Source organism: Dipodomys merriami, unplaced genomic scaffold (genome assembly GCF_024711535.1).
Source record: "Dipodomys merriami isolate MVZ:Mamm:240054 unplaced genomic scaffold, mDipMer1.0.p SCAF_3, whole genome shotgun sequence".
NCBI lineage: Eukaryota > Metazoa > Chordata > Mammalia > Rodentia > Heteromyidae > Dipodomys > Dipodomys merriami.
Genome location: NW_027204492.1, coordinates 90,041,676 through 90,067,299, shown reverse-complemented (window position 1 = coordinate 90,067,299; position 25,624 = coordinate 90,041,676). Strand labels below are relative to the sequence as shown.

Here is a 25,624-nt window from a genome sequence, read left to right as displayed (position 1 = left end):
CTCAGGGCTTTGTGCACTTGCTTGGCTTTTTCTGTTCAAGGCTGATGCTCTACCACTTGAGCCACACATCCACTGCTGTTGGTGGCTTCTTTTTTTAAATTTTCAAATTTTATTTATTTTATTTTTAATTATTATTGTAAAGATGATATGCAAAGGGGTTACAGTTACATGAGTCCGGTAGTGTTACATGAGTCCGGTAGTGAGTACAATTGTTTTTGAACCATGTCTCCCCTTTCCTTACTCTCTAGTGTTAGTGACTTCTTTAACATATTGTGGCCCTTAGCCATCATCATCTATCTACTATCATATATATATATATATATATATATATATAATAAAACTCTTAAAGCATGTTTTCTTTGACACTATAAGATACTGAATTTTTATTCTTACATTGATAGTTCCTTTTTTATTCCTTTCACTTAGCTTATGGTTTCCTCTCCCCTCCCCTTTACCCTACTGTACCGGGGTTTGAACTCTGGGCCTCATGTTCTTGCTTGGCTTTTTTTCTCATGGTGGTACTCTAACTCTCTATCACTCTTCCATTTTTTCCTGATAGTTGCTGGCTCCAAACCTTAATCCTCAGATCACAGCTTTTTGAACCATAGCATTGGCTTTTATAACACCTGGCTGGAGCTTATATTGTTGTGGACATCTAGTTTTGAAATAACCTCATGTTTCTGTTGTTCATCACTTTAGGATTATTGTCATTCTTTCCCTCTCTCATACTAGGCCTTCAATGTTTCCTTATCTGTAGAAATCTATAATTTGAGTTAGACATCTCTAATTTGAATCCTTCCTCCAAACTCCTGTCAAATACTTTATCTGCTCGTGCATATTTTACACTTAAATACTACAGATTCAGCATGCTTTTCACTCCAGCTTCTCTTCCTCAGTGCTTTGACTTTTATCGCCACCACTATCCTTTCCATCATTTTTGAAACATTTTCTTTCATCTTCCACATATCGCCCCTTATTTATTTTTAATGTGCTGGAGATCTAACACAGGGCCTCATCACTTTATACATCCCTAGTCCTCCTGTACCTTTTAGCGGAGCCTGTAGCTCCTGTCTTGAACTAATTCTTTTTCTGCCTCCCTAGTACCACTCTTCTGCCCCCATCCTCAGGAGACTTATGAAACCTGAAGCCTACCTGGTTATAATATCTTCCTAGTGACCATACTCTGCAGAAGTGGTTCTCCTTTCACATCCATCCTGTGTACATTATTCTCCTGGATTTGGTTTACCTTAAATACTTGTTTTATCATGTTTCTTCTATGCTTAAGGCATTCTGGTCTCCTCTTATCAGACTGTCAAAGCCCATCCCACTCTTTACCCTAATTATCTGTTCCTACTTCATTGAAAAACTAGATTACCCACTTTTCCCCAATATGGACTTGAGCTTTAGTCACACTGGGTCTTATTCTAGTGCTACCCTATGTTTACTTTGTACCTTCATGCTCTCTCTGGTTTCATCTTTACATGGAAATGTTTCTTTCCTCTTATCTATCCTATAACGCCTGAGTGAAGATCCTTTCCTTCATCATTGTGACTTCCATTGTTTTCTATGCTTTGTAGAGCTTATAATCTTTACTTAGCAATTTATGCTTATTTTTTCTTCTTATTTTTAAATTTGATTTTTAAGGACAGAGGTCCAGTCATTGCATTTAGATGCTAGGTTTTATGCACAAGTTACCACAAATAGAGCAAATGACAGAAAACCAGTGATGGGAGATTTAGTATTCACCCTTATCTGAGCGTTTGTAAAATGGCTCTCTTTAGAGATAGAATAAGGAAAATCGACAAAATCCCACCCTTTTGGGACATTATATTTCATGAATGTGTTTGGGATTTCAGAGTATTTGGATCAAAGGGGTTTTAAAAAGCATTATAGTCAATCACCTAAGATTTTAATCCTCCTGACAGTATCTCCTTAGTCTGAGTGCAGCTCTAAACACAGCTAGAGAAGATGATTGCTTTATCCCTCTAAGCAACTCATTATTAATAGAGGTAACCCTGGTTCCTGGACTTGTGCAGACTTTTTAGAACCCCTACTATATACTAGGTAGTGGCTAGTTCACAAGAAAGAGAGATATAAAGATGAGTAACACCCTGTAAGGTGCCTTTATTCTCTTGGAAGCAGTAATCCAGTGGGAAAATAATTAACACGAATATAGTGAGATAATCATTAATGTTCTGAATGAAAATAAAGTACTGGGACCTTGGGAGAAGCAACAGGATTTTAACCCAACAGTAGAGACCAGAGGAGCACCAATATAATTATAAGGTTCATAAGCTAGACCTTAGCAATACTTAATTTAACCCATATTAGAAGGGCCAGGAGAGGAAAATAGTTGCTTTCTGTCCCCATTGATGCTAGCTACTGAGATGAGTCATTGTGCCATGTCTGCCTATGATTTTCATGCCTGTAAGAACTGTGAATGGTTACCACAGTGAAAACATCTTAATCATAGCACTGGCTTTTATAATTAAATTCCAATGTCATTTAGGAAAAGCTAAATAGTCTGAGTAGTAGAATACCCCCTTGTTTTTGTTCTTGAGCCCAGTTCCATTCCACTAAGAGAACTGAAATTCCTAGTTACCCAGAGGTCAATGGAGATTGATTTTTTTTCTCAGCATCTGAGACACAAAAACTGTTTTTTGCAAGAATAATATTCCAAGTTACAACAATTGAAGGCCCAAGATACCCCAATTTCTATTTTTTTTTACTGAAATGTATCACATAAGAATCATTTCTGCAATGACCATTTAGAACTTGGCAGCACATCCTATATGGTTTTGCAGTGATTCAGAAAAGCTTCCATTTAACAATAATGGCACTTATTTTTGTTGCCTTAGTTATTTAGATGCTCTGAGGTTCATTGAGAATGAGAATAAATTTTATGTCTCTTACAATACTACTTTGCCTCAGCTTTCCATATTTTTATTAAAAATAAACTGAGTTACCTTTACTTGACTGTATAAACCTTGTTTAAAATGACGAGTAAAAAATATAAGAATTGCATTTATTTGAGTTCTGATTTTAAAAATAAAACCTTTATTAAATAGGCTTTTGGGTGGATCTGACATTTAATGGGCAATTTGAGCATGTACTCAATGCTAATTGATTTGAATTTATACATAATCTTCAGCTAATATCAAAAAGGAGTTTTAATGGTAGGTTTAAGTGTCATATTCTATGAATCACAGAGACCAATTCTGGAGAAAAATAATGGTAGAAGCTCTTGAATAATATTGGGTCATGTACTCTATGCAATTGTAGCATAGAAATATATTTTAATTTATGAATATTTTTGCAGTGTTTGGGTTTAGGTATATCCAGATTTGTATTGGTATACCTATACAACTGAGGTTCTATTGTAGTAGTTTTATATAACATTCAGTTTTACATCATTCAGGTTTTTTTTTTTTTTTTTGGTCAGTCATGGGGCTTGAACTCTGGGCCTGGGTGCTGTCCCTCAACTCTTCAGCTCAAGGCTAGTGCTCTACCAGTTGAGTCACAGTGCCACTTCTGGTTTTCTGTTGGTTAATTGGAGATAAGGAGTCTCATGAACTTAACTGCGTGGGCTGGTTATGAACCGCCATCCTTAGATCTTAGCCCCTGACCAGGCGTAAGCCACTAGCACCAGCTTATCATTCAGTTTTATATCACATGTAGTTTTATATCACTCTTGGCTTGTAAAAATTCTCAGTCCTGTAGTTTAGAAAGTGCTATCACCCAGTAAATACTTGTCTAAGGAATATGCCTGCACGTATGAGATGGATAGATTTCCTGGTGATAGGGTTTGGTTATTATTTTCAGTTCAGACAAGTTGATTGGTGAGATTATTCCTCCTGCCTTGCATGTGCTGGTATTGGGGCTAGAACTCAAGAATTTTGGGGGGAGGGGACCTATTTGGCTTGCTCAGTCATGGCTTGTGCTCTAACACTGGAGCCATGCCTTCAACCATACCTATTTATTGCTTATTTTGGAGGTCATGTTTCATGGACTTTTCTGCCCCAGCTGGCTTCAAAGTATGACCCTCCAGGTTTGAGCTTCAGCCTTCAGAATAATATAGACATGAGCCACTGGTGTTACTTTTTATTATGACAGATTATATATATATATATATATATATGTATGTATCTTTTCATTTTTTAATTTATAAATTGTTTTAGGTAGTTGTACAAAGGAGTCCCACATTCAACAAATAAGTTTATAAGTACAATGCATCTTGATACATGTCACCCCTTTCATCAATCTCCCTCATCTCTTCTAGCCCAACCCCTCCCCTCAGTTGCCTTGATTTCATAGGATATACGTTGCATATTTTGACTACATTCTCCTCCTCAATATTATAAATGAATAAATAAATATATATATATTACTAGCAACTTGTGTTTTCCTTCAAATTACCTGTTTGATGCTATATTGTCATCTAGTGTTGTGTATGAGGAAAATGTAAAGTCATTGAGCTGTTGTTTTGTCACATAAAAGGTTGGGTTAAACTATATCTGATGTAGGTCTATATCTTCAGATTTCTTTTTTAGACTAGAACCTCAACTTGTTTTCTTCTATGCTTTATTCTGGAAATGGTTTGCATCATCTTTCAAACTGACGTCTTCCACCAAATGAAATCAGCACCTGCATCTCTTCTCAGGTTCTCATTCACACCTTCTTTATGGGTTCTCTGATTCTTAAAAGCCTTTTCTAGTTGCTAGGTGAATGTAAACAAAGCTCCACTTATTAATAATATTTAATTGATTGAATAGGTAAAAGTGTCAATAACTTAAAAACCAAATAATAAGCTTTGAGAGTTAAGTACATATTAACCATGTCCAGTGATCACAGAATGTCTTTCTGTAAGAGTTCAAAAGGACAGATACAGAAGCTTAGAGCTATAAACAAATTACCGACTGCCAGAAAAGTTTTAATAACAAAATTTTATCCTGGACTCCTAAAATATTGACTTCCAGGACAGTATGTTTTTATTACCCACTTCATTGAACTTGCTCTATAGTTTATCCATAGTTCTGCAATAACTTTTAACTATTGCTTACTTTGAAGCTTGGCGATAAATCTAGTAACTTGCTTGACAGTAGTTTATACATGAGACTATTACGTGGACTGTTTTTCCTCAGTGAATGTTTAAATTAAAAATATGAGGCATTCTATTAGGTATAATCATACTCAAGTGACAAACATATGTTTAAAAATAGCAAATTTAGAGTAATATGTAGAAATTTAATAGTTTTGATCTGGTTTGGGGCCATATATCCTTTTGAAAATTTGGTGAAAGCTATTTGACCTTTTCACTACAAAAACACATATTTTTTCCCACAAACTTTCCTCCCCTGCACCAGGCTAACATCCAGTATTGTGGAAACCTCTGCAGTGTCACAGTCCCTGTAGTGTAATTTGGGCAGATTACTGGGCAGATTACAGATGCAGTTTTTAAAAAAATACTAAAGATTTGTTCCATCACTAAATGTTAGTAGTGATCAATTTGTAAATAGAACATGGCAAAAGTAGTCAAAACATTTAGGCTGAAAACCTACATTTTGTTTCTTAAGTCTATGATAAAGAGAATTTATCACCTTGACAATAAAATTTAAAATAAAAAAGAAAATAGACTTGGCTTCTAAGCATGTCTTTTTTTTTTTTTGCTGATCGTGGACCTGAACTCTGGGCCTAGGCGCTGTCCCTCAGCTCTTCAGCTCAAGGCGAGCACTCGACTGCTTGAGCCCACAGCTCCACTTCTGGCTTTTTCTGTTTACATGGTGCTGAGGAATCGAACCCAGGGCCTCATGCATGCGAGGCAAGAGCTCTATCACTGAGCCACCTTCCCAGTCCCTAAGCATAAGTCTTAACACATGACAAAGCTAACCTAAAGCCATATCATTAAAAATACAACTTATATAATAATATATATAGTCTAATGTAATATATAGATTAGCCAATTAAAAAAAGAGAGAACAGGGCTGGGAAGGTGGCTCAGTGGTAGAGCGCTTGCATTGCATTCCTGAGGCCCTGGGTTCAATTCCTCAGCACTGCATAAGCAAAAAGAAAAAAAAAGCCAGAAGTGGCACTGTGGCTCAAATGGTAGAGCGCTAGTCTTGAGCTGAAGAGCTGAGGGACAGCGCCCAGGCCCAGAGTTCAGGCCCCATTACCGGACTCCCCCCCCCCCCCCAAAAAAAAGAGAGAACAGTGTACCTGATGTGTTTGTAAAGAAAAAAATGGAGGAGAAATCATCAATGAAGGCAGTGAAAAGAAGGCTATGGTCGTGTGATTATGTTAGTAGTTTACCAGAATTGATATTTAGAGATTTTTAATATTGAAATGAAGCTGTTAATATTAAATATACATTTATGATTTAATACACATTTGTAATAGCTTATAAAGATAATTGGCCATTGGAGGCATTAGACCAAATTCAGGCAACATTGAAGAGGGAAGTTTTGATCACAGGGTATTTTCTAGTATTTTTTAGTTTATTTATTTATTTATTTTTTGTCGGTCATAAGGCCTGAACTCTGGGCCAGGGCGCTGTCCCTCAGCTCTTCAGCTCAAGGTGAGCACTCTACCACTTGAGCCACAGCACCACTTTTTCTGAGTGGTTTTTTGGAGATAAGAGTCTCAGGCACTTCCTTGCCAGGGCTGGCTTTGAACCACGGTCCTCAGATCTCAGCCTCCTGAATAGCAAGGATTACAGGCATGAGCCACTGACTCGCTGCCTTCTAGTTTATACAGTTGTCTGCCCAGTGACATATGTGAGATATAGGACCTGTCTGTATGGCAGGGGATCTACCTATAAGCCTGAAATACTGTTGGTACAGATTGAGCACCTCCGATCTGGATATCCCAAACTCAAAATCTGGAGAGAAAAAATAATGTCAAAATGATGCTACACGTGGAAATTTCCATGTGTAACTTCCTGTGACAGGTTGCAGTATAAAAAACCACATGCACTTAATATAATTTTTTCCAAGTCTTTCCATTTCCTAACAAATGGGGCAATGTCATTCTTTCTGATGGAGGCATAGAATTCCATTGTGTATATATACCACATTTTCTTGATCCATTCATCTACTGAGGGGCATCTGGGTTGGTTCCATATCTTAGCTATGGTAAATAATGCTGCAATAAACATAGTCATGCTGGTAGCATTAGTGTGGTCTTGTTTTTGAACATTTGGGTAAATGCCCAAAAGTGGGATTGCTGGGTCATATGGGAGCTCTATTTGGAGTCTTTTGAGGAACTTCCATACTGCTTTCCAAAGTGGTTGAACAAGTTTACACTCTCACCAACAATGTAGTAAGGTTCCCTTCTGTCCACATCCCCTCCAGCATCTGTTGTTATTAGAGTTCTTGATTATAGCCATTCTGACTGAGGTGAGGTGGCATCTCAATGTTGTTTTGATTTGCATTTCTTTTATGGCTAGAGAGGTTGAGCATTTCCTCATGCGTTTATTGGCCATCCTTCTTTCCTCTTCAGAGAAGTTTCTTTAAGAAAGAATGACATTGCCCCATTTGTTAGGAAATGGAAAGACTTGGAAAAAATTCTATTAAGTAAGCCAGGCCCAAAGAAACATAGGTCCCATGGTTTCCCTTATTTGCAATTACTAGTATATGTCTGAGCAAGCAGAAAAGGTCAGATAAGTTGATGTTAAGGAAATGAACCCTAAGATATGTATTCAAATGTTTTTTTCTTTCATGCGATTGTTTCTAACACATTTATAAGATTATTTCTTTGTTGCTTTGTATGTCCCTCCCCCTGCTTTCACTGTATTTGATGTCAGGATAATTTGTGGAGGGGAAGGGAAAAAACAAATCGTTTAAATAGAGATACAGGTGGACCCATTGCAACAATGATATGTACAAGTCGTTATGTCGAAAACGAACTTTACAACTTTGGTGGGGGGGGGAGGAGGTTCAGGTGGGGGGATGGGGGGAGGCTGTGAAGGGATGGGAAGGGGAAACAAAGGAGGAGGCTTGATAAGAAATGTACTCATTATCTTGCCCATGTAATTGTAACCCCTCTGTACAGTATTTTCACAATAAAAAATAAAATAAAATTAAAATTAAAAGAAAAAAAAACACATGCACAGAAAGTATAAAAACACCTTAAGGCTGTCTGTATAAAGTATATATGAACATATAAAAAGATCTTGTTTTGCCTGTCCTGGGGCTTGAACCCTAATCCTAGGTGCTGTCTGTGAGCTTTGTGCTCAAGGCTAGCATTCTATCACTTGAGCCACAGCTCCACTTCTGATATGTATATGAAATATGCATGAACATAAATGAGTTTTATGTTTAGATTTGGGTCTCATGCCCAAGATAACTTTTTATTAACAAAATTATTTTTTTTAATTTTTGGCCAGTCATGGGGCTTGAAATTAGGGCCTGCGTGCTCTCCTGAGCTTTCCACTGAGGGGTAGTACTGTACAACTTTGAGTCACAGCTCTACTTCCAGTATTTTAGTGGCTAATTGGAGATAAGTGTCTCATAGACGTTCCTGAAGGGGCTGACTTTGAACTGTGATACTCAGATCTCATCCTCCTGAGTAGGTAGCTAGGATTTCAGGCTTGAGCCACCGGTGCCCAGCAAGATATCCTATTGTATATATGCAAATATGACAAAAATCTGAAAATTTACAAAATCTGGAATCATTGGATAAGGGGTACGCAATTTATACTCAAGGTTGGTTTAGAGGTCCATTAGGGGCACAGAGAAGGGGCAGTTAATTATACCTGAAAGAAATGACAAGGAAAGGATTTGATGGAGGAAGTCATGCTGGACCAAAGTGCCATGGATTTTAGATTTTAGATAAATTCAGAAATGTAATGGAGACGACCTTTAAAGTGACCATTTCCAAATCAAATTAGTTAAGTGCGAGTGGTGGCTTAAGTTGAAAATCTTTTTCTTGTGGACTCACATTCATTCATTCAATATTTGTCTACTGTATGCTTACTATGTGTTTCAAGTAAAATCTGTAGGTTTTGCTATGTATTAATGCTTTGGAAACAGTACCTTGAAAGCTTTAGTGTAAGCTGATGTTTGACTGTCCTTTGCATTGTCCTTGGAATATTCAGTCCAAGAGTCCAAATGTGCAGTTATGTAACAATTATGTTTTCTAGGGACCTTACTAAACAGTAAAGAATTAACTTAAAAGAGGCTATTATGTAATGTACTACACCCAATTCTTGGGTGGCAATGAAAGTTAAAGTCGTAGAAAAATGTCATTTTAGGAATGATTGAAGCAGTAGAACATAAGCTATGGAAACACAAAAGCTTTTTGCTACCACATCTAAACTTGTGCTGTAGGCATTGTTCACTGAGTTTTTATTGTAAATGTTTGAGCAATCTGTATGAGATGAAACCAGCATATCAAAGTCTGAGTTTTTTGTTGTTGTTTACTTGTTTGTTTGCTGCTATGGGAGTTTGAACTGAGAGCTCATTTGCTCAGCTGGTGCTTTGTCACTTGAGCCACACGTCCAGCCAAGCTCTTTGCCTGTTATTTTGGAGATAGAGTTTCATGGACTTTTCTGCCTAGGCTGACTTCTAACTTCAATCCTCCAGATATCAACCTTCTAAGTAGGTAGGATAACAGGCATGAACCACTGGCATGTAGCCCAAGTGTTTTGAAGTTTAGTTTTTAAGGAAGAATGATAGGGGGTAGAGGAATTGAGAGTTTAACACATCTTTTTTTGCCACAGGACTTCTTAAGTTCTTTAATATGCCAGTGTTCTCTGGGAATTTCTCCCAGAAGGAAAACGAATATAATGTATCTCAACTCGTATGAATATGATGCCTTTCCCTTAGAGTTTCTTCTTGAGGATTAATGTATGGTAAAACAGGAACTATGGCTTTAAAATATATCATAACCTATTGTGCATAATCTGAGGATGACTCTGTGCAATGCCAGTGATACAGTTTAAGTTTCATTGAAAGAACTGGGCAAATGATAAATTAAGAGGTAATTACATTCCCTAACTTAGGTGAGCTCTGTTTATTTAAAGTGAAGATGAATGCTGAAAAATAATCAAATAAATTAGGACTGTCTAGACACCAGTCTGTTGAATACAAGGCAAATTAAAGTTAATTGTTAGCTTATTTCTGTTTATCCTTTGAGACAGCCCTTTTGTTTTACCTTTTGGAACTTGAAGAGATTATGAGATTTGGCCTTTTCAAAAGCAGTGAATAATTTCTCTGAAAGGATGCAAAAAAACAGATGGATATAGATATAGACAGAAAGACAGACAGATATACACATACATAGGAATGGTTGTATATATTAGGAAGAAATTTGTTTGTATGGTAATATTCTGTTTTCCTTTGCCAACAAGTCCAGTACTGGTTTAAAAACCAGAAAATGTAGAATCTGCCAAAGTTCAAATGGCCTAACACCCTGTCCTTGTAAAAGCAAAGACAATAGCATTAGAAATTTCCCTATTGCCCTCATATGAACATAAGAACAAAGCATTCTTTTCTTAGTATGTGATCTTTCCATTTGTTGCAACAAGCATTTTGACACATGCAATGTAGTGGGCTGTATTGTAGGAAATCAAAGATGTTTAATGTAATTTTGTTATCAAGAAGTTTATAACAAGCTGGTAATGATAGCACACAATGTGTTCTCCCAGCACCTGGGAGGCAGAGGCAGGGTATCAAAAATTCCAAGCCAGGTTGGGCAACATAGCAAGTTCAAGGCCAGACTAGAAAACGTAGTAAGACCTGTATAAAAAGAAAAGTTCTAGACTGGTGCTGGTGGCTCACGCCTTTAATCCTAGCTACTCAGGAGGCTAGGATCTGGGATCACAGTTCAAAGCCAGCCCGGGCAGGAAAAGTCCATGAGACTCGTATCTCCAATAAACCACTCAGAAAACTGGAAGTGGCACTGTGGCTCAAGTGGTAGAGCACTAACCTTGAGCTGAAGAGCTGAGGGACAGCACCCAGGCTCTGAGTTCAAGCCCCACAACCGACAAAAAAAAAAAAACCCCAAACATAACTCTGGCTATTTCCAGCTTAGTAAGTGGCATTATATTTTACTCAGTTATTCAAACAAAAAAATCTTACAGCCATTCTTGAACTCAGGGCCTTACACTTGCTAGGCTGGTGCTCTATTAGTGAGTCATGACTCGTTTCTTTTTGTTGTATACCACTGTTGGGTCTTCCTCCTTCCCACAAAAGACGGACGGGGTCCGAGGAAAGGCGCTCGCCCGTTCCCCAGCCTCCCTCAGCCCAGGAGACAATCAGACACAGCTGGGAGCCAAATCCAGCAGGTAGAAAAACTCGTTTATTAACCGAGAGCAGCCCCTTTTAAAGACAAAAAGGGTGGGTGGTATGGTAAGGGAGGAAGAGGAACCAATCACTGTCAAGGTCACACCCTATCATTCACCTGAGCCTTCACGGGCTGGTTAGGTACTGATCAGAAGATCAATTGGGTTCTGCCCACTCTACTCTCTCCCAGAGCCATCTTGGCTGCCCATGTGCTCTACAGTAAATTAGGCTCTGCCCACTCAACCCCCTCCCAGTGCCATCTTTGCTGCCCATGTGCTCCACATACCACAGCCATTAAAATGACTAATTTTGATATTATCCTGAACAATGTAAGGTACTCTTCCATTGAGAACCTTGTAGTCTGGATCATCTTCTCACTCACTGCCTTCTAGCTGTACAAGCCACATTGCCCTGTTAGGACATCAGCCTTGTTTTAATCTTCTCCTGATATCTGAATAGCTCACTTTCTGACTTCCTTAAAATTTCTGCTTTAATGTCACCCTGGAAATGCTTTAATGATAACCCTATCAAAAAAGCAATCCATGTCACTATTCATCACTCTCCCCTTACTCTGATTTATTTTCATAGCACTTAATAGTTCCTTAATATTTTATAACACAATATTTCTTTTTTTTTTGCCTCCCCAGTAGAATTTAAGTTTCACATGATAACTTTGTATCATATCTGTGAATGTGCTTAGGATCTACATTATTTACTGACTGGATGAAGAAATGAATTGAGCTAGGTTTATTTTCTGCATAAACTTTTACTTGTGAAGGTATAAAAGTAAATAGTTGGTTAGTACTTGAGGTGTAATGTTAAATAAGATTGGTAATGATGTGAGTTACTGCCTCTTTTCTCACTTTAATGCTCCTATGCTTTTATCATTAAACAAAGCTAGTCACTCCAAAAGTCCTGGATGCCAACCCAAATCCCTCCAGGCAAGCTAGCTTAAATGATTCCATTAGTACCTGTTGTTGTTATTGTTGCCTGTACTGGGGCTTAAATTCAGGGCTTCTAGCTCTTACTTGATTTTTTTTACTCAAGGCTTGAACTTTATCACGTAAGCCAGCCTCTACTTCTGGTTTTTGCTGGTTAATTGGAGAGGAGCCACGTGGGCATTTCTGCCCTAAGTGGCTTCAAACTGGGGTCCTCAAATCTCAGCCTCCTGAGTAGCTACAATTGTAGGCAAGAGACTTTATCACCTTTTGTATGCTATCATTATAGTGAGTAGCACATCTTGAATTTTTTATTTTACTGAACATCCCTGATAAATCCTGTGTATATCCCAAGTAGGTATTTAGCCATACCTTTTGTAAAGTGCTGAATTAGTTAATTCAGGACCAGGGAAGTATTGCTTAAGATAGAACCTGAGCCAGGCAGTGTGGAGCTAAGGCAGGACTGTGAGTTTGAAACCAACCTAGTATTCATAAACAATGTCCTGTCTTTAAAAATGATGAGGAAGAGAGGGAGAGAGAGAGAGAGAGAGAGAGAGAGAGAGAGAGAGAGAGAGAGAGAGAGAGAGAGAGAGAGAGAGAGAGAGGGGGGGGGTAGAGAGAGAGAGAGAGAGACAGACAGACAGACAGACAGACAGACAGACAGACAGACAGACAGACAGAAGCAGACAGGCAAGAGACAGAGAAAATAAGGAAAGAACAGAACCTGAATTTACAGAGGAATGATCAACATTACCTAGTATAGCATAAAGGAGTTTAAGGATTGAAGCAAAATTATGAGCATTACGATAAAAGGTGACCTTCAGGGTTACTTTTGTTAAAGATATTACTAAATACCAAGTTGTGCTATGTGGTTAGAATTGCATCCGATGCCATTTCTGTGGGAATAGTAGCCATTCCAGAAAATTCGGCATTCCTGCAAAATCTATGGAAATATAGTATGCATGAGCAGTGGCTTTCAGAAGGCATGAGCAGTGGCTTTCAAGAGCTGGAGCTTGGTTTGAGGTTGCCACGGCAACATTACTGCTAGCTGCATACAATCTCTCACCCAGGCTTTCCTCATTTAATGACCAATGCTGTCAATGAGGTTTGCTTGTAGTAGACTTGCTTTGACAAAAAAAAAGCAGAATAAAAAACAAAACAAAAAAATCTCTATCAAATTTATTCCATTTTGGTTTCTGTAAAACTCAGATGTTTGGAGAGACAGCAAGAGAAGAATCATATTGTTTAAAACTCATTATTGTCATTTAAAATATGGCACCACAATTTAAGGATTTGTCTCACCTATGAGCCTCTATTTTCCTGTTTTCAGATTGTTTGCATTTTCAAAGTGATCAGATGTCCTTATATTTTCTCTATGTTTTTCCCCTGTAGTCACTGTTTTTTTTTTTTTTTTTATTTCAGTACTCTTTGTATTGTAAGTTTATCTGATTTGGAGAAGGGAAGGGGAAACAGAAATGGTGATAAAAGGACTAAGGATGAAGCAATGCAACAGCAATACTCAAAAGACACTATGTTGGAAATAAACTTTACAACTTATAGGGGAGGGGAGTCAGGGCGGTGGAAAAGGAAAGCAGGAGAAAATGAGGAAGGGGTAACATTGTTCGACAAAAAATTTATTCATTCCTTTACTTATGTAACTGTAACCCTTCTGTAATCACCTTTACAATAAAAATTTTTAAAAAGAAAACCACAGGACACTTGGAGTATCCTGAGGTTTTTTTTCCTCCTAATGTTTTTTATTTGCCATGGCTTGAGAGAAGAGTTCTAAGTGGGCCAGTGTTCATTTAGACCGCTTTCTCCAAAAGCACAGATAGAAGAATCACAGACTTTTGACAGTATAACACTTTTTTAAAAAGCATAACCTAAAAGCAAAATCAAAAGTATGATCTGATAGATACCTTTTCAAGATGGCCCTTGTGCTTCAATATCCCAACAAATATTCATATTTGCTGATTTAATACATTTAGTACATAGCCTGGGTTTTATTTCCAGCAATCCCTCCAAACAATAAAACAACTTTAAACCCCAACATAATAATTATGTTTAGCCTGAAATCACACTGGTAGTCTGAAATGGCAGTGTGTATATATCATGGAAATACAAATGCTTCTAAACAGCTGCTTCCTTCCCACTGTTAGTTAATGATTTACCAGCATATCTGTATCAATCGCTTTCCTTATCTTGGAAGATTGGGACATCAGGCATTTTACTCTTGATTCCATATGCTCATTAAAGTATAGAAAATGAAAGAAAGGAAGAATTATGCTTTACAATACTCATAGTTTGGCTTAGCAAGCTATATTACTTGGGACAAAATGAAATAAAAGCTTTAATATAAAATTATTTATATAATGTAAAAATTGTAAAATGTGACTATGTAATCATTTTTAAGTTCCTTTTTTGACATAGGATCTTGTTATGTAGTTCATGGTAGCCTCAAACTTACAGTCATTTCTCAGCTTCCCATGTGCTGGTGTTTTAGGCTGGGCTATAAAATCAACTTTTATATTGGTAACATTTTATTTGATGGCTTTCCTTCATACTTAGGAATCTTTTCTAACAATTTTGTCCTATTTATTTTCAAATGCTAAGTATTTTCAAAGATTGAACATAAGCCCTTAAACTAATTTGTGAGCTTGATCATTGAGATATAATTTTTTTCTATAATTGGAGTTTGTAGTGACAAGGAAAAATTAATATGCATAATGATACACAAAATAAGGTACAAAACAATTAAAGAGTACAACCTAAGAATTACCTCTTCAAATAGACATCATTGTTTTTTTTTCCATTCAAATCCACAGCAACAATTTCATGAATAAAGCTTTTCTACATGTATAGTGTTTGCCTGTGATTTATTTGTAACCTATTGTGTTTTTTTTTTTTTTTTGGTCGGTCGTGGGGCTTGAACTCAGTGCCTGGGCGCTGTCCCTCAGCTCTTCAGCTCAAGGCAAGCGCTCTACCACTTGAGCTACAGCGCCACTTCTGGTTTTCTGGTGGTTTATTGGAGATAGGAGTCTCACGGTCTCTCCTGCCCGGGCTGGCTTTGAACCGTGATCCTCAGATCTCAGCCTCCTGAGTAGCTAGGATTACAGGCGTGAGCCACCAGCACCCGGCTTAAACGTCTTTTTTTTGGTCAGTGGTGGGGCCTGAACTCTGGGCCTGGGTGCTGTCCCTCAGCTCTTCAGCTCAAGGCTAGCGCTCTACCACTTGAGCTACAGCGCCACTTCCAGCTTTTTTTCTTTTTTTGCTTATGTGGTGCTGAGGAATCGAACCCAGGGCCTCATGCATGCAAGGCAAGCACTCTACCACTGGGCCACCTTCCCAGCCCCCCTATTGTGTTTTTTTTAACCTTGCAGTTATCATGAAAATTTCTTATCAATGTCTTGTTCATAATAAACAAGAAACGTGAAACATTAGCACCCATTTAGTCAGCAACTTAGAAGAAAAATATGCTTTGTATATATAGTCATTCCTTAGTAGCTGAAGATACTAGGACACCAGAACCTATGGATGTTCAAATTCTTACATAAAATGGTATAAAATTTACATAGAATCCATGCAATCTATCCATATAGTTTATTTAAATCACATTTAGATGATTTTCAATACCTAATACATTGTAAATAACATGTAAGTAGTTATACTGTTTAAGGGATAATGACAAGAAAAAAGTATGTACATGATTAGTACAGATTGTTTTTTTTTTTCAGAGTATGAAAGTATTTTTTGGACTGTAGTTGATTGAATCTGAGGATGTAGAACCCATGGATACAGAGGGCTGTCTCAAGTAGATTTTCTTAAAATAACTTAATTCTTCCCCTTCAAATTCTAAGACTAATAATTCCAATTTATATTTAGGACCACAGAGCTTTTATTCATCTCATTGTTCTTATACTTGCAGATTCTTTTTTTGTGCAAACTGGGACTTGAACTCAAGTAATGAGTACTGTCTCTAAGCTTTTTTGCTCAAGGCTAGGGTTCTACCACTCCGCTTCTGGCTCTTTGGTATTTAATTGGAGATAAGAGTCTCATGGACTTTCCTGTCCAGGATTGGCTTTTCAAACCTCAGTCCTTACATTTCAGCCTCCTGAGTAGCTAGAACTACAAGTGTGAGCCACTGGAGCCTGGCACATTTGTATTTTTACCCAAGCAAAAAAATCCCACTTCTTTGCTTCTTCCTATACATACAATCTCAAGATGATAGGTCTAATGCTAGCACTAAATAAATCATTATTGAAACAGTGTTTGCAATTCTTTGCCTTTAGGATATAAATAGTTAAACTGATAAATTATTGGGTTTAAAAATCACTTGTAATAGCTCCTTTCCTCAACCACTTAGACATGTATCTAGGTAATATTTGTATGTAGTTCCTACCTTTTGGTAGCTTACAATGTAGTGAGGGAAACAATTTCTAAGAAGCATATCCTTTAGATATAAATCATAGGAGGTCATAATATGAAATTTTTAAGTGGAAGAAAAAGCATAGATATATGAGGACTAGTGTAAGCAGTGAAAATTTGCAGATAAAACACATGCTTCTGTTTATATAATTAACATTATTTTTTTGCAGTGCTTGCTACACAAGTACTCTACCACCGAGTTACATCCCCATTTCTATTTGTACCACTGAATGTCTGTGAGAGCTCATAAAATTCTTTAAATATTTATTTCCAGAAAACACAGATACATATTTTAATAGTAATTTTGTTTAAATCAACCTGAAATACAAGATAATTAAATTAGTCCATCAGGATCCCTTATAATAGATGATACTGGTGACTCAATGTAGCTAGGATCTTTTTAGAAAAACAAAATCAGTGGATCATGTGCAATACATTCATTTTATAGATAGACTTGGTCAAATCTTAGATATCTAGTATATAGATGTTAATATTTCTTTCCTTCTTTTTTTAGGATTGGCCGCTGCTAAACTCTTGTCTAAATATGATATTAATGTTTTGGTTTTGGAAGCCCGGGATAGAGTTGGAGGAAGAACATATACTGTGAGGGTGAGTGATTTTAATACTCAAAACTGCAAGTGGGGCTGACCATTTGAGAAAACATGAGTATGTTCAGTTTCTTTAAGAAAGTATGTTTGTTATATCCAGGGCTTTGAATATGGTTTTACTTTATAAAGGGTAAGCAATGTTATTTGGCTTTGAAGGAAACTAAATTGAAAACAGGCAGGTAGTGTATCACTTGAGCCACACCCTTAGCTGTTTTTGATTTAGTTATTTTTCAGGTATGGTCTTGAGTTTTTGTCTAGACTAGCCTGGATTGTGATTCTCAGATTTATGACTGCCTCAAAGCTAAGATCACAGGCACATGCCACCAAGACCATCTTAGTTGTTGAGAATAGGGGTCTCCAAAACTGCCAAACTGTCAAACTGTGATCCTACTGATCTCTGCCTTCTAAGATTACAGATATGTACCATCCCACCCAGCTGGTTCTAGTTTTGATGTTGGCAGCACCTGGATGGCTGGGGACCTCATTTCCCTCATATATGGAATCAGAACTATCTTTTGCTCAGGATTGTTTTTTAAGTTTACCTTAGTTATATAAGGATAGGAGCTTTGTGACATTCTAATACATGTATGCAGTGTATTCCAATCAATCTTACTTTCCTTGGTCGTTTGTTTGAAATATATGTCTTCATTTTGGAGATAACTATTAAGATTCCCTTAGCCCTTACTTGTTTTTAATCTCTAAAACTTTTCGCTTATTAAATTGAAGCATCAGTCATGTTGCAGATTTTCATTAAGAACAAGTTATATAAAGGAAATGAGAATTCCACGATGCTTGTCCTAATCTATACTAATAGCCTAGGCTGCCTGGCTAGGTTACATTGTTTGAATATGTCAGCACCAGACAAAAACTATTAGTGTATATACAGCATAGTATTATAAACTTCTTAGGTATACAAGAAAGGAGCCTCAGAAATTCATAGAAATGAACGCTTAGCATTTATAGTCTAATGACTAGGAAAAGAAGGTGTTTTTGTTTTTGTTTTGTTTTTTGGTCTTGGATCTTGGGTGCCGTCTCTGAGCTCTGAACCACAGTGCCACTTCTGGTTTTCTGGCAATTAATCAGAGTCTCACAGACTTCCCTACCTGGCTGGCTTTGAACTGTTATCCTGAGATCTCAGCCTCCTGATAAGCTAGGATTACAGGCATGAGCCACCAGTGCCCAGCAAAAGAAGGTTTTAAGAAGGGACAAAAGTTATAGTTCAAACAGGATTTTTTAATCAAATATTGTGAGAAATGCTTCAGATAACATCCGTTTGGATAATTTTTGGAGGAGCTGCCATAAAACTACTTTGGATCTTAATATACCAAAAATGTCAAGGTTGGAGGTGTTTCCCAGTTGGTAGAGTGCTAAGCCAATGAACAAAAGCAGCAAGTACGGAGTTTGAATCCTGGTCTCGGACCTAAAAAAAGAAAGGAAAGAAAAGAAATAACCAAAATATCAAATTTGGTACTGTTACCTGATACCTGTTCGGTAAAATTTAGCAGGTCCAAACCTGGCAATTTTCCCTGATGTGAGAACCATCATTCTTCAGAATCTAAATAATAAAGTTGAAATGCTCAAAGGGCAGGCACAAGATTATTCTAATGTGTTTCCTAATATAATTCCATGTTTGCAGCATCTTCAGGGGCTAATGAGATCTAAATTAAGGCCCTAAAGACAAGAGTACAGCATACCAGATCACAGTATTGTACTTTCAGTGTCTTACTGTGGAACCCAAGGGACCACATTTAGAATGTTTCTCCTTCATAAAGAAATGTCTGTAAAATGCCTCAACCATTTCACTCTTTCATTTAGTATTATTTACTTTAAAGAGAGTGTCAATGTTCTAAAGACATCATGCTTGGAAATGCCAAAGAGTCCTTAAAGCCGAGAAGTTAATAGAGTACTAGCTCTAGTTTTGTTCTTCAATGTTAAAATGGGTGTTGGATACTAGAGAAATTTTAGAGGACAGCATAGATGGTTAAAAGAGAACATGGATAACTTGATGTGCTCTCCAGTAGCCTTTCATCTCCAATTCTCTTTCCTGGCTCCCTTTATTCTAGGCACATTTGCTCCTTTGGTATTGAATATACTAGGTTCTCTCTGCCTCAGCCTTTGTACTGGCATTTCCTTCTGTGAGGGTACACTCCTTTTCTGGAAATAACAGATTGGTAAATTGTACTAAAAATATAGAAAAATTATATGTGTGCACATGTAAGACACACACACACACACACACACACACTATAGAAAAATTATATGTGTGCACATGTAAGACACACACACACACACACACACACACACACACACACACACACACACACACACACTTTCAAAGCATCAGAGAGCCAGAGACCTAACAAATAGGATTGCCTAGGTATGTAGGGGTGGCAGTAGGGGTGAGATTACTTACTACTGAAGAAGCCACTGGGAGCCTGAGCAGTGCTTTTGTTTTTGTGCCTGTCCTGGGGCTTGAATTCAGGCTCTGAGCATGGTCCCTGAGCTTTTTGGTTCAAGGCTAGTTCTCTACCACTTGAGCCACAGATCTACTTCTGGCTTTTGGAAGTTTATTGAGGTAAGCATCTCATTGATTTTTCATCCTAGACTGGCTTTGAACCATGATTGTCAGATCTCAGCCTCCTGATTGGCTAGGATTGTTGGTGTAAGCCACTAGTGCCTGATGTGAACAGTCTTGCAAAGCTAGAGCCCAGAAGTGGGGGGGGAGGGGTGAAGCATGATGGGGTGTTGGTCAACTTCTTACTTTGGTTGTGTCCTGCAACTAGGACTAATGGTAAACTGCAGTAGGACTAGGTCACATATGTAATTCAGCCCAGCTTAGAGTCATCTCATACTTTAAAAAAGAGGTTTCATGTAACTCCACCAAGGGCTGGGTGTGGTAGCACATACAGGTTAATCCTAGCTGCAGGGGAAGCTCAATGGTTGGGCATAGTGGCACAAACTGGTTGAAAATAACCAGTGCAAAAAGAGGATAGAAATGTGGTTCAAATGGGAGATTACTTGCCCGGCAAGTGTGAGACCCTGAGTTCAAACTCTAGTACCACCAAATAAATAAATAAATACACATACATGCACACATATGTATACATACATTATATATCATTACCACCAAATAAATATATAATATTATAATTTGATGATCAAATCATTATGTTAATGAAAAGATATGAAAAGTGGAAAACTGCTTTCAAAAGAAGGTAAGAAAACAATTTTAGCTTATGAGAATTTGCATGTTTGTAAAAAATTAGTAGGTATATGAATCTTGTTAACTTGTTTTTGTCAGTTGTGGGGCCTGAACTCAGCCTGAGCACTGTCTCTCAGCTCTTCAACTCAAGGCTAGTGCTCTACCACTTGAGCCACAGTGCCACTTGTGGCTTTTTTCTGCTTATGTGGTGCTGAGGAATCAAACCTAGGGCCTTATGCATGTAAGGCAAGCACTCTACCACTGAGCCACCTTCCCAGCCCATCTTGTTAACTTTTTAGTATTCTTATGATGCATTCTTCCCTGGAAGTTTTAAAAAATGTAATCATAAGCTCATCAATGTGAGTTGATTTAAATTTTTATCCAGTGGCAGTCAGGGAATCAAGCCTAATAAATATCTGGTGTCTCTTCTAGCAAAAGCACACATAATAACTTAAGTGTTTTGTAAAGAATATACTGCAGTGTGCTTTCATCTTTATGGATCACCAGTAGCTCTTCTGAAGTGTCCAGTTGTTTAGTTGCACTTTATCAGGAAGAGATAGGATACCATTTTGTAAAATAAATAAGATCATTTTTATCATACTTTCTGATTTTTAGTTTTAACTAAAGTCTTCGAACCACTTTTCTTTTTTTGCAGAATGAGCATGTTAAATGGGTAGATGTTGGTGGAGCCTACGTAGGACCAACCCAGAACAGAATCTTACGCTTGTCTAAGGAATTAGGCCTAGAGACTTATAAAGTAAATATACGTGAGCGCCTAGTTCAATATGTCAAGGTAAGTTTGAACTTTTACCCGTGACCAATGTGAAGCATTTTATTTGAGAAACATTTGGTTTGTTTTCAGTTACTAATTTTTTTCTCAAAGCAGTCATAAAAATAGCCTCTTAACGTTAAAGTTTTATTTGACCCTTCTTTTCCTTTACCTTTTATCTTTTAAAAATTTCCTATGAAGTAAAATCCATGTGGAGGTGAAGTTACTTGGATAGACATGCTCACGCACATACATCTCTTCAGTTCTAGGCAGCCTCATCTAGAAGACAACTGTAAGGCTAAGACAACTGTAAGGCTCCACGGAACACAATAGTTTGAAGCCACCTCTTTAGCTTTTGTCCTGGTTCTGTCTCTTCATTCTTAGAACTTAGCATGTTTTTGAACACTTTGATCATTTCTTTTTACCTGGCTTTGACACTTGGGAAGTCTAGCTCAGTTGTGCATTTCCTAGCTGCTTAAATAAAAGATTGATTAAACTCAGCTGCCCAGATCCACACAAAAAAATTTGTTATCACCATTTTTCTTTCTCATGAAAGCCAAACATGGAGTAGTTGGAGTCTGGAAAGGTACCTTAAGAAATCAAGTTTCTAATCTGACATTGCAGTCCACTTCCTGGAAGGAACAGGGGTCATTTACTCATTCTAATGGAAGGATTCCCATGCCAGTAACCTACTTTTCAACAGACACATCTCTTGCCTTGCTCTGCCATAGATAATCACCGAGAGTCTGGAGACAGGGTTTTGGGAGGTAAGAAAACTGATATCTAATTAGGAGATCAGGAATTTTGGCAAACTCTGACAAACGTGGTTTGGAAGCTTGAGAGACTCTTGGCAGTAACACATGTGAGAAAAAAAATCCAGAAACTTTTAGAAAAATTGTGGGCACAGAGGTTAAGAGAGAAATGAAGAAATTGTGGAAAATCCTACAAAGTAGCAACTGAGGGACTATCTCAGTGGCAGAGTACTTACTTGCCTACCATGCATGATGTGTCCTGGTTTCAGTCCCTAGCACCACAGGAAAGTGTTTGGAATTTTGGTTTTACTAGACCACAATCAAAAAGGAAAAGAAAACCTTTCCTTCCTAATTTTTTCTTTTCTGTGCAGTATGGTGTTTTCCTAGGCTAGTAAAGAATAACAGCAGTAAGAACAATAGCAGCTAACATATTTAATGTGAGGAGGGAAACTAAATCCACTACACTCAACTAGTGATTAGATCATCATGGAAATTGACACTCCATTCCAACTGGGAAGCAAATGTGAATGATTATTATCCTGGAATCTGAACAGACTCATGTTTTTAATCTATTCCTTCCTACAAGTCAGACACTGAGAGATATTTATTTTATCTGAGGGTAACAATAAACAACTAAAAACTTTTTATTTAACTCCTTAAATTCTTAGACCTGACCCACTTAGCTGGCATGACTATTTCCATTTTACAGATGAAAAAACAAACATTCAGAGAGGTAAAATGCCTTGACAAAGCTATAAAACTTGTAACAGTCTACTTAATCCTGAGTGTATATCCCCATTATCTCAATATATTGTCTAGGAAATGACAGTGCTGATGGTGAACACAACCATACTGAACCTCCAATGTTTGTTTCTCTAAACACATATATTACTATAGAGTATCAATTTCACTGAAGCCTACTTGGCTCACATGATGAGTGCATGCAGTTAAAAGACCACTTTTCTTTAGCTTTCTTACTCCTTCCAGTCTGTGTTCCTTTATGCACATTTTGAAAAATGAGAAAATATGGAGAAATTGTGGTTATATCTTCAAACTAAGAACCTGCCCGTTTTCTAGCTAGGCCCACTCTAAAACATGATTTGCTAACATGAGATTTTGAAAGGGGTGCCCAGAGCCAGCTTTGGTGAGTACTTCAACTCCTCCTTATTCTTGGCAGAAGTAGGTGGGATCAAAATCAGAAAATGCTGTTTAAAAATCTTGACTTTGCTGGCAAGTTATCCACAGATATCAACATGCTGTCCATCCTTCTGGATAACCTGTGAGTTATGTATCTTCAGTTAAATATTGAGCTTTCTTTCCAAAGTCCATAGAATTTTCTAGGTTTCGTAGGGATCCTTGCTTTCTAGAAATCCAGGTATAACCCCTTTGTACTTTGAGAGAGCTCCCTATTTCAATCTTTAGTAGAGGAAACTTCATAGGAAGTCTTAAAGAAGTGGTATGTATTGTATCAGGTGCTTATGTTAAGACAATAAATTTAAAAGTAGCATCTAGACTCACATTCTTCATTGCTGCTGCTAGGTCCTTCACTAAGGTAAAGCACAGCTTCATCTTTTTGAAGGTGGAAACAATTCAACTCTTACTGTGTTTCTGTTTCTCAAAAACTATCATTGAGCTGCCATATATTTATTAAATAAAGCATCTTGTGGCATTGAACTTCATGGTCTGAAACTAATTTAAAGAATGAAATTAAGCTGGATATGATGATGCATACTTGTAGTCACTGAGGCAGGAGAATTGTGAGTTTAAGTACAGCATGGGCTACCTAGCAAGACCTATCTCAAAAAAAAAAAAAAAAAAAAGAACAACCCTCCAAAAAAAGAATATCAACACTATAGCACCATTAGGTTATGTAATGTGGCAAGTTCGTGTTTCACCTGTACTTTGGACAATAAATAGCACATTTAAATCTTTGTAGCTGATTCCTCAAGGTCAGTACCAAACCCCACAGTAATGATAAGGCTGACTTTTCTCTTCGCAACTTCTAGTATATTCTAGGCCCTGAGCCAAGGTCTTTGCTTCCATTATCTTACTTAGCCCTTACAAAGACCTTAAGGATAATGTGCTATAGCCTCATATCACAGAAAAGATCCAACGATCAAGTTCAAGTAACCTGCAAGTTGAATGAGAAACACTAAGCTGGAATTTAGATCAAAGTCTTTACATTATTTTATGCTGACTCTTACTATGCCGGAGTCCACTGTCAGTAACCATGGACTCCAGGAAGCTGCCTTATAAGCTTGTGCTTGACCTAGTTCTCTCTGATGGCTCTCTCTTAAGGGTCATCTCTTCCTTTAGTGTGTCTCCACATTCAGTGTTGATGACCATTTTGCTCACTGATGGCCTAGAAGCCCCAAAGACCAATGTAACTAGCTGATATAATACTTAGTGTAGTAGATGCTTTCATGATGAAAAGGAAGCTAAAACTTGAGGAGCTCAAAGAAAATAGGAAGATATTTGCTTTAATATTCCAAATAAGATTGTTAATAGATGATATAGCAAAAATAATTCCACATGTTTAAAAATATAATAACTCCCACTATTTTCTCCATTCCTAGAAGGAAATAAGGAATTGTAGCATAATAGTCTACTCCTTTCACAATACATATTGTCTTCGTGACACTTGCAGTCACTCATGGAAACTCTAGCTTCCATAACCTAATACAGTATATTCTTTTCTATAAATGATGCTGAAATAACTACAGCAAACAGGTTTTATGAGTGTTGTGAATTTGATATGGCAATATTTGAGATATTTTATCTGATCTGTAAAGTTAATATAAGTGAATCCCATTGTTTTTAAAAGATGGATTTTAAGTGGCATCAACTAAGTATATTTAGAACACTTTCTGCCAGTTCTTTTCTTTTAGATGGTAAGAGAAGCAACTAGGTCAGGATGCCTATTAGATTAGTTCATAATGTGCAGTAGAAACTAAGATGCTCCATCTTTTTTTTAGGAATATATTTTGTTGCATTATGGTGAGTTACTGTTAAATTTTGCAGTGCCAGGTTTTTGCTTTCTTTGGGTTCCTCCAGATCATAATGTGGGCAGAGTGCAGGGATGGAGTTGCTTTGAAGGATAAATTGATAGTTATGCATTCTCCCTTTCTTTCTCTATTTTTAATCCTTTCTAAATGAAACTAGAGAGTACAGATGTATACCATACATTTGGTTTGGAGTAGTGTGGTAAAGGTTTATTTAAATAACATAGTCTTTTCTGATAGTAACATCCCAGAAAGCAAATTTTCCCAGTATTGGTTCTGTTCTGCTCATAGCCATTACTCTAGGTTTCTATGCCAACAACTGAAACTTTGGTTTCAGCCTTTTAGAATGTGTGTGTGTGTCCTGGAATACTAAGTAAATTTTGTTGTTGCTAATAAAGGAACTGGGTTTTAGCTAGTGGGTCAAGTAAAAGGCAGAGAGTGTGCTTTTTATTACTTTGTCCCTTTTCCTCTATTTTTTTCAGGTCTGAGACCAGGGGACTTGAACTTGATACCTGATACTTTCACTCATTGGTTAGCCCTCTACCAACTGAGCCATGCCTCCAAGCCTTCTTTTCTCTCTTTTGTTAAAAAAAATATTTTCTTATTTTTAAAATTAAAGTATATTAATTATACCAAGGGATTTCATTGT

General features: G+C 37.3%; 1 protein-coding gene across 1 annotated transcript in view; it reads left to right on the top strand.

Annotated features, from left to right (window-relative positions):
* The window catches only part of LOC138840395 (amine oxidase [flavin-containing] A), a 65,239-nt gene that overhangs the window by 4,366 nt on the left and 35,249 nt on the right, over nt 1-25,624 (top strand). The window contains exons 2-3 of the mRNA XM_070040592.1: nt 17,157-17,251; nt 21,108-21,245. Coding sequence (XP_069896693.1) covers nt 17,157-17,251; nt 21,108-21,245 — 233 coding nt within the window. The remainder of the gene's footprint in view (nt 1-17,156; nt 17,252-21,107; nt 21,246-25,624) is intronic.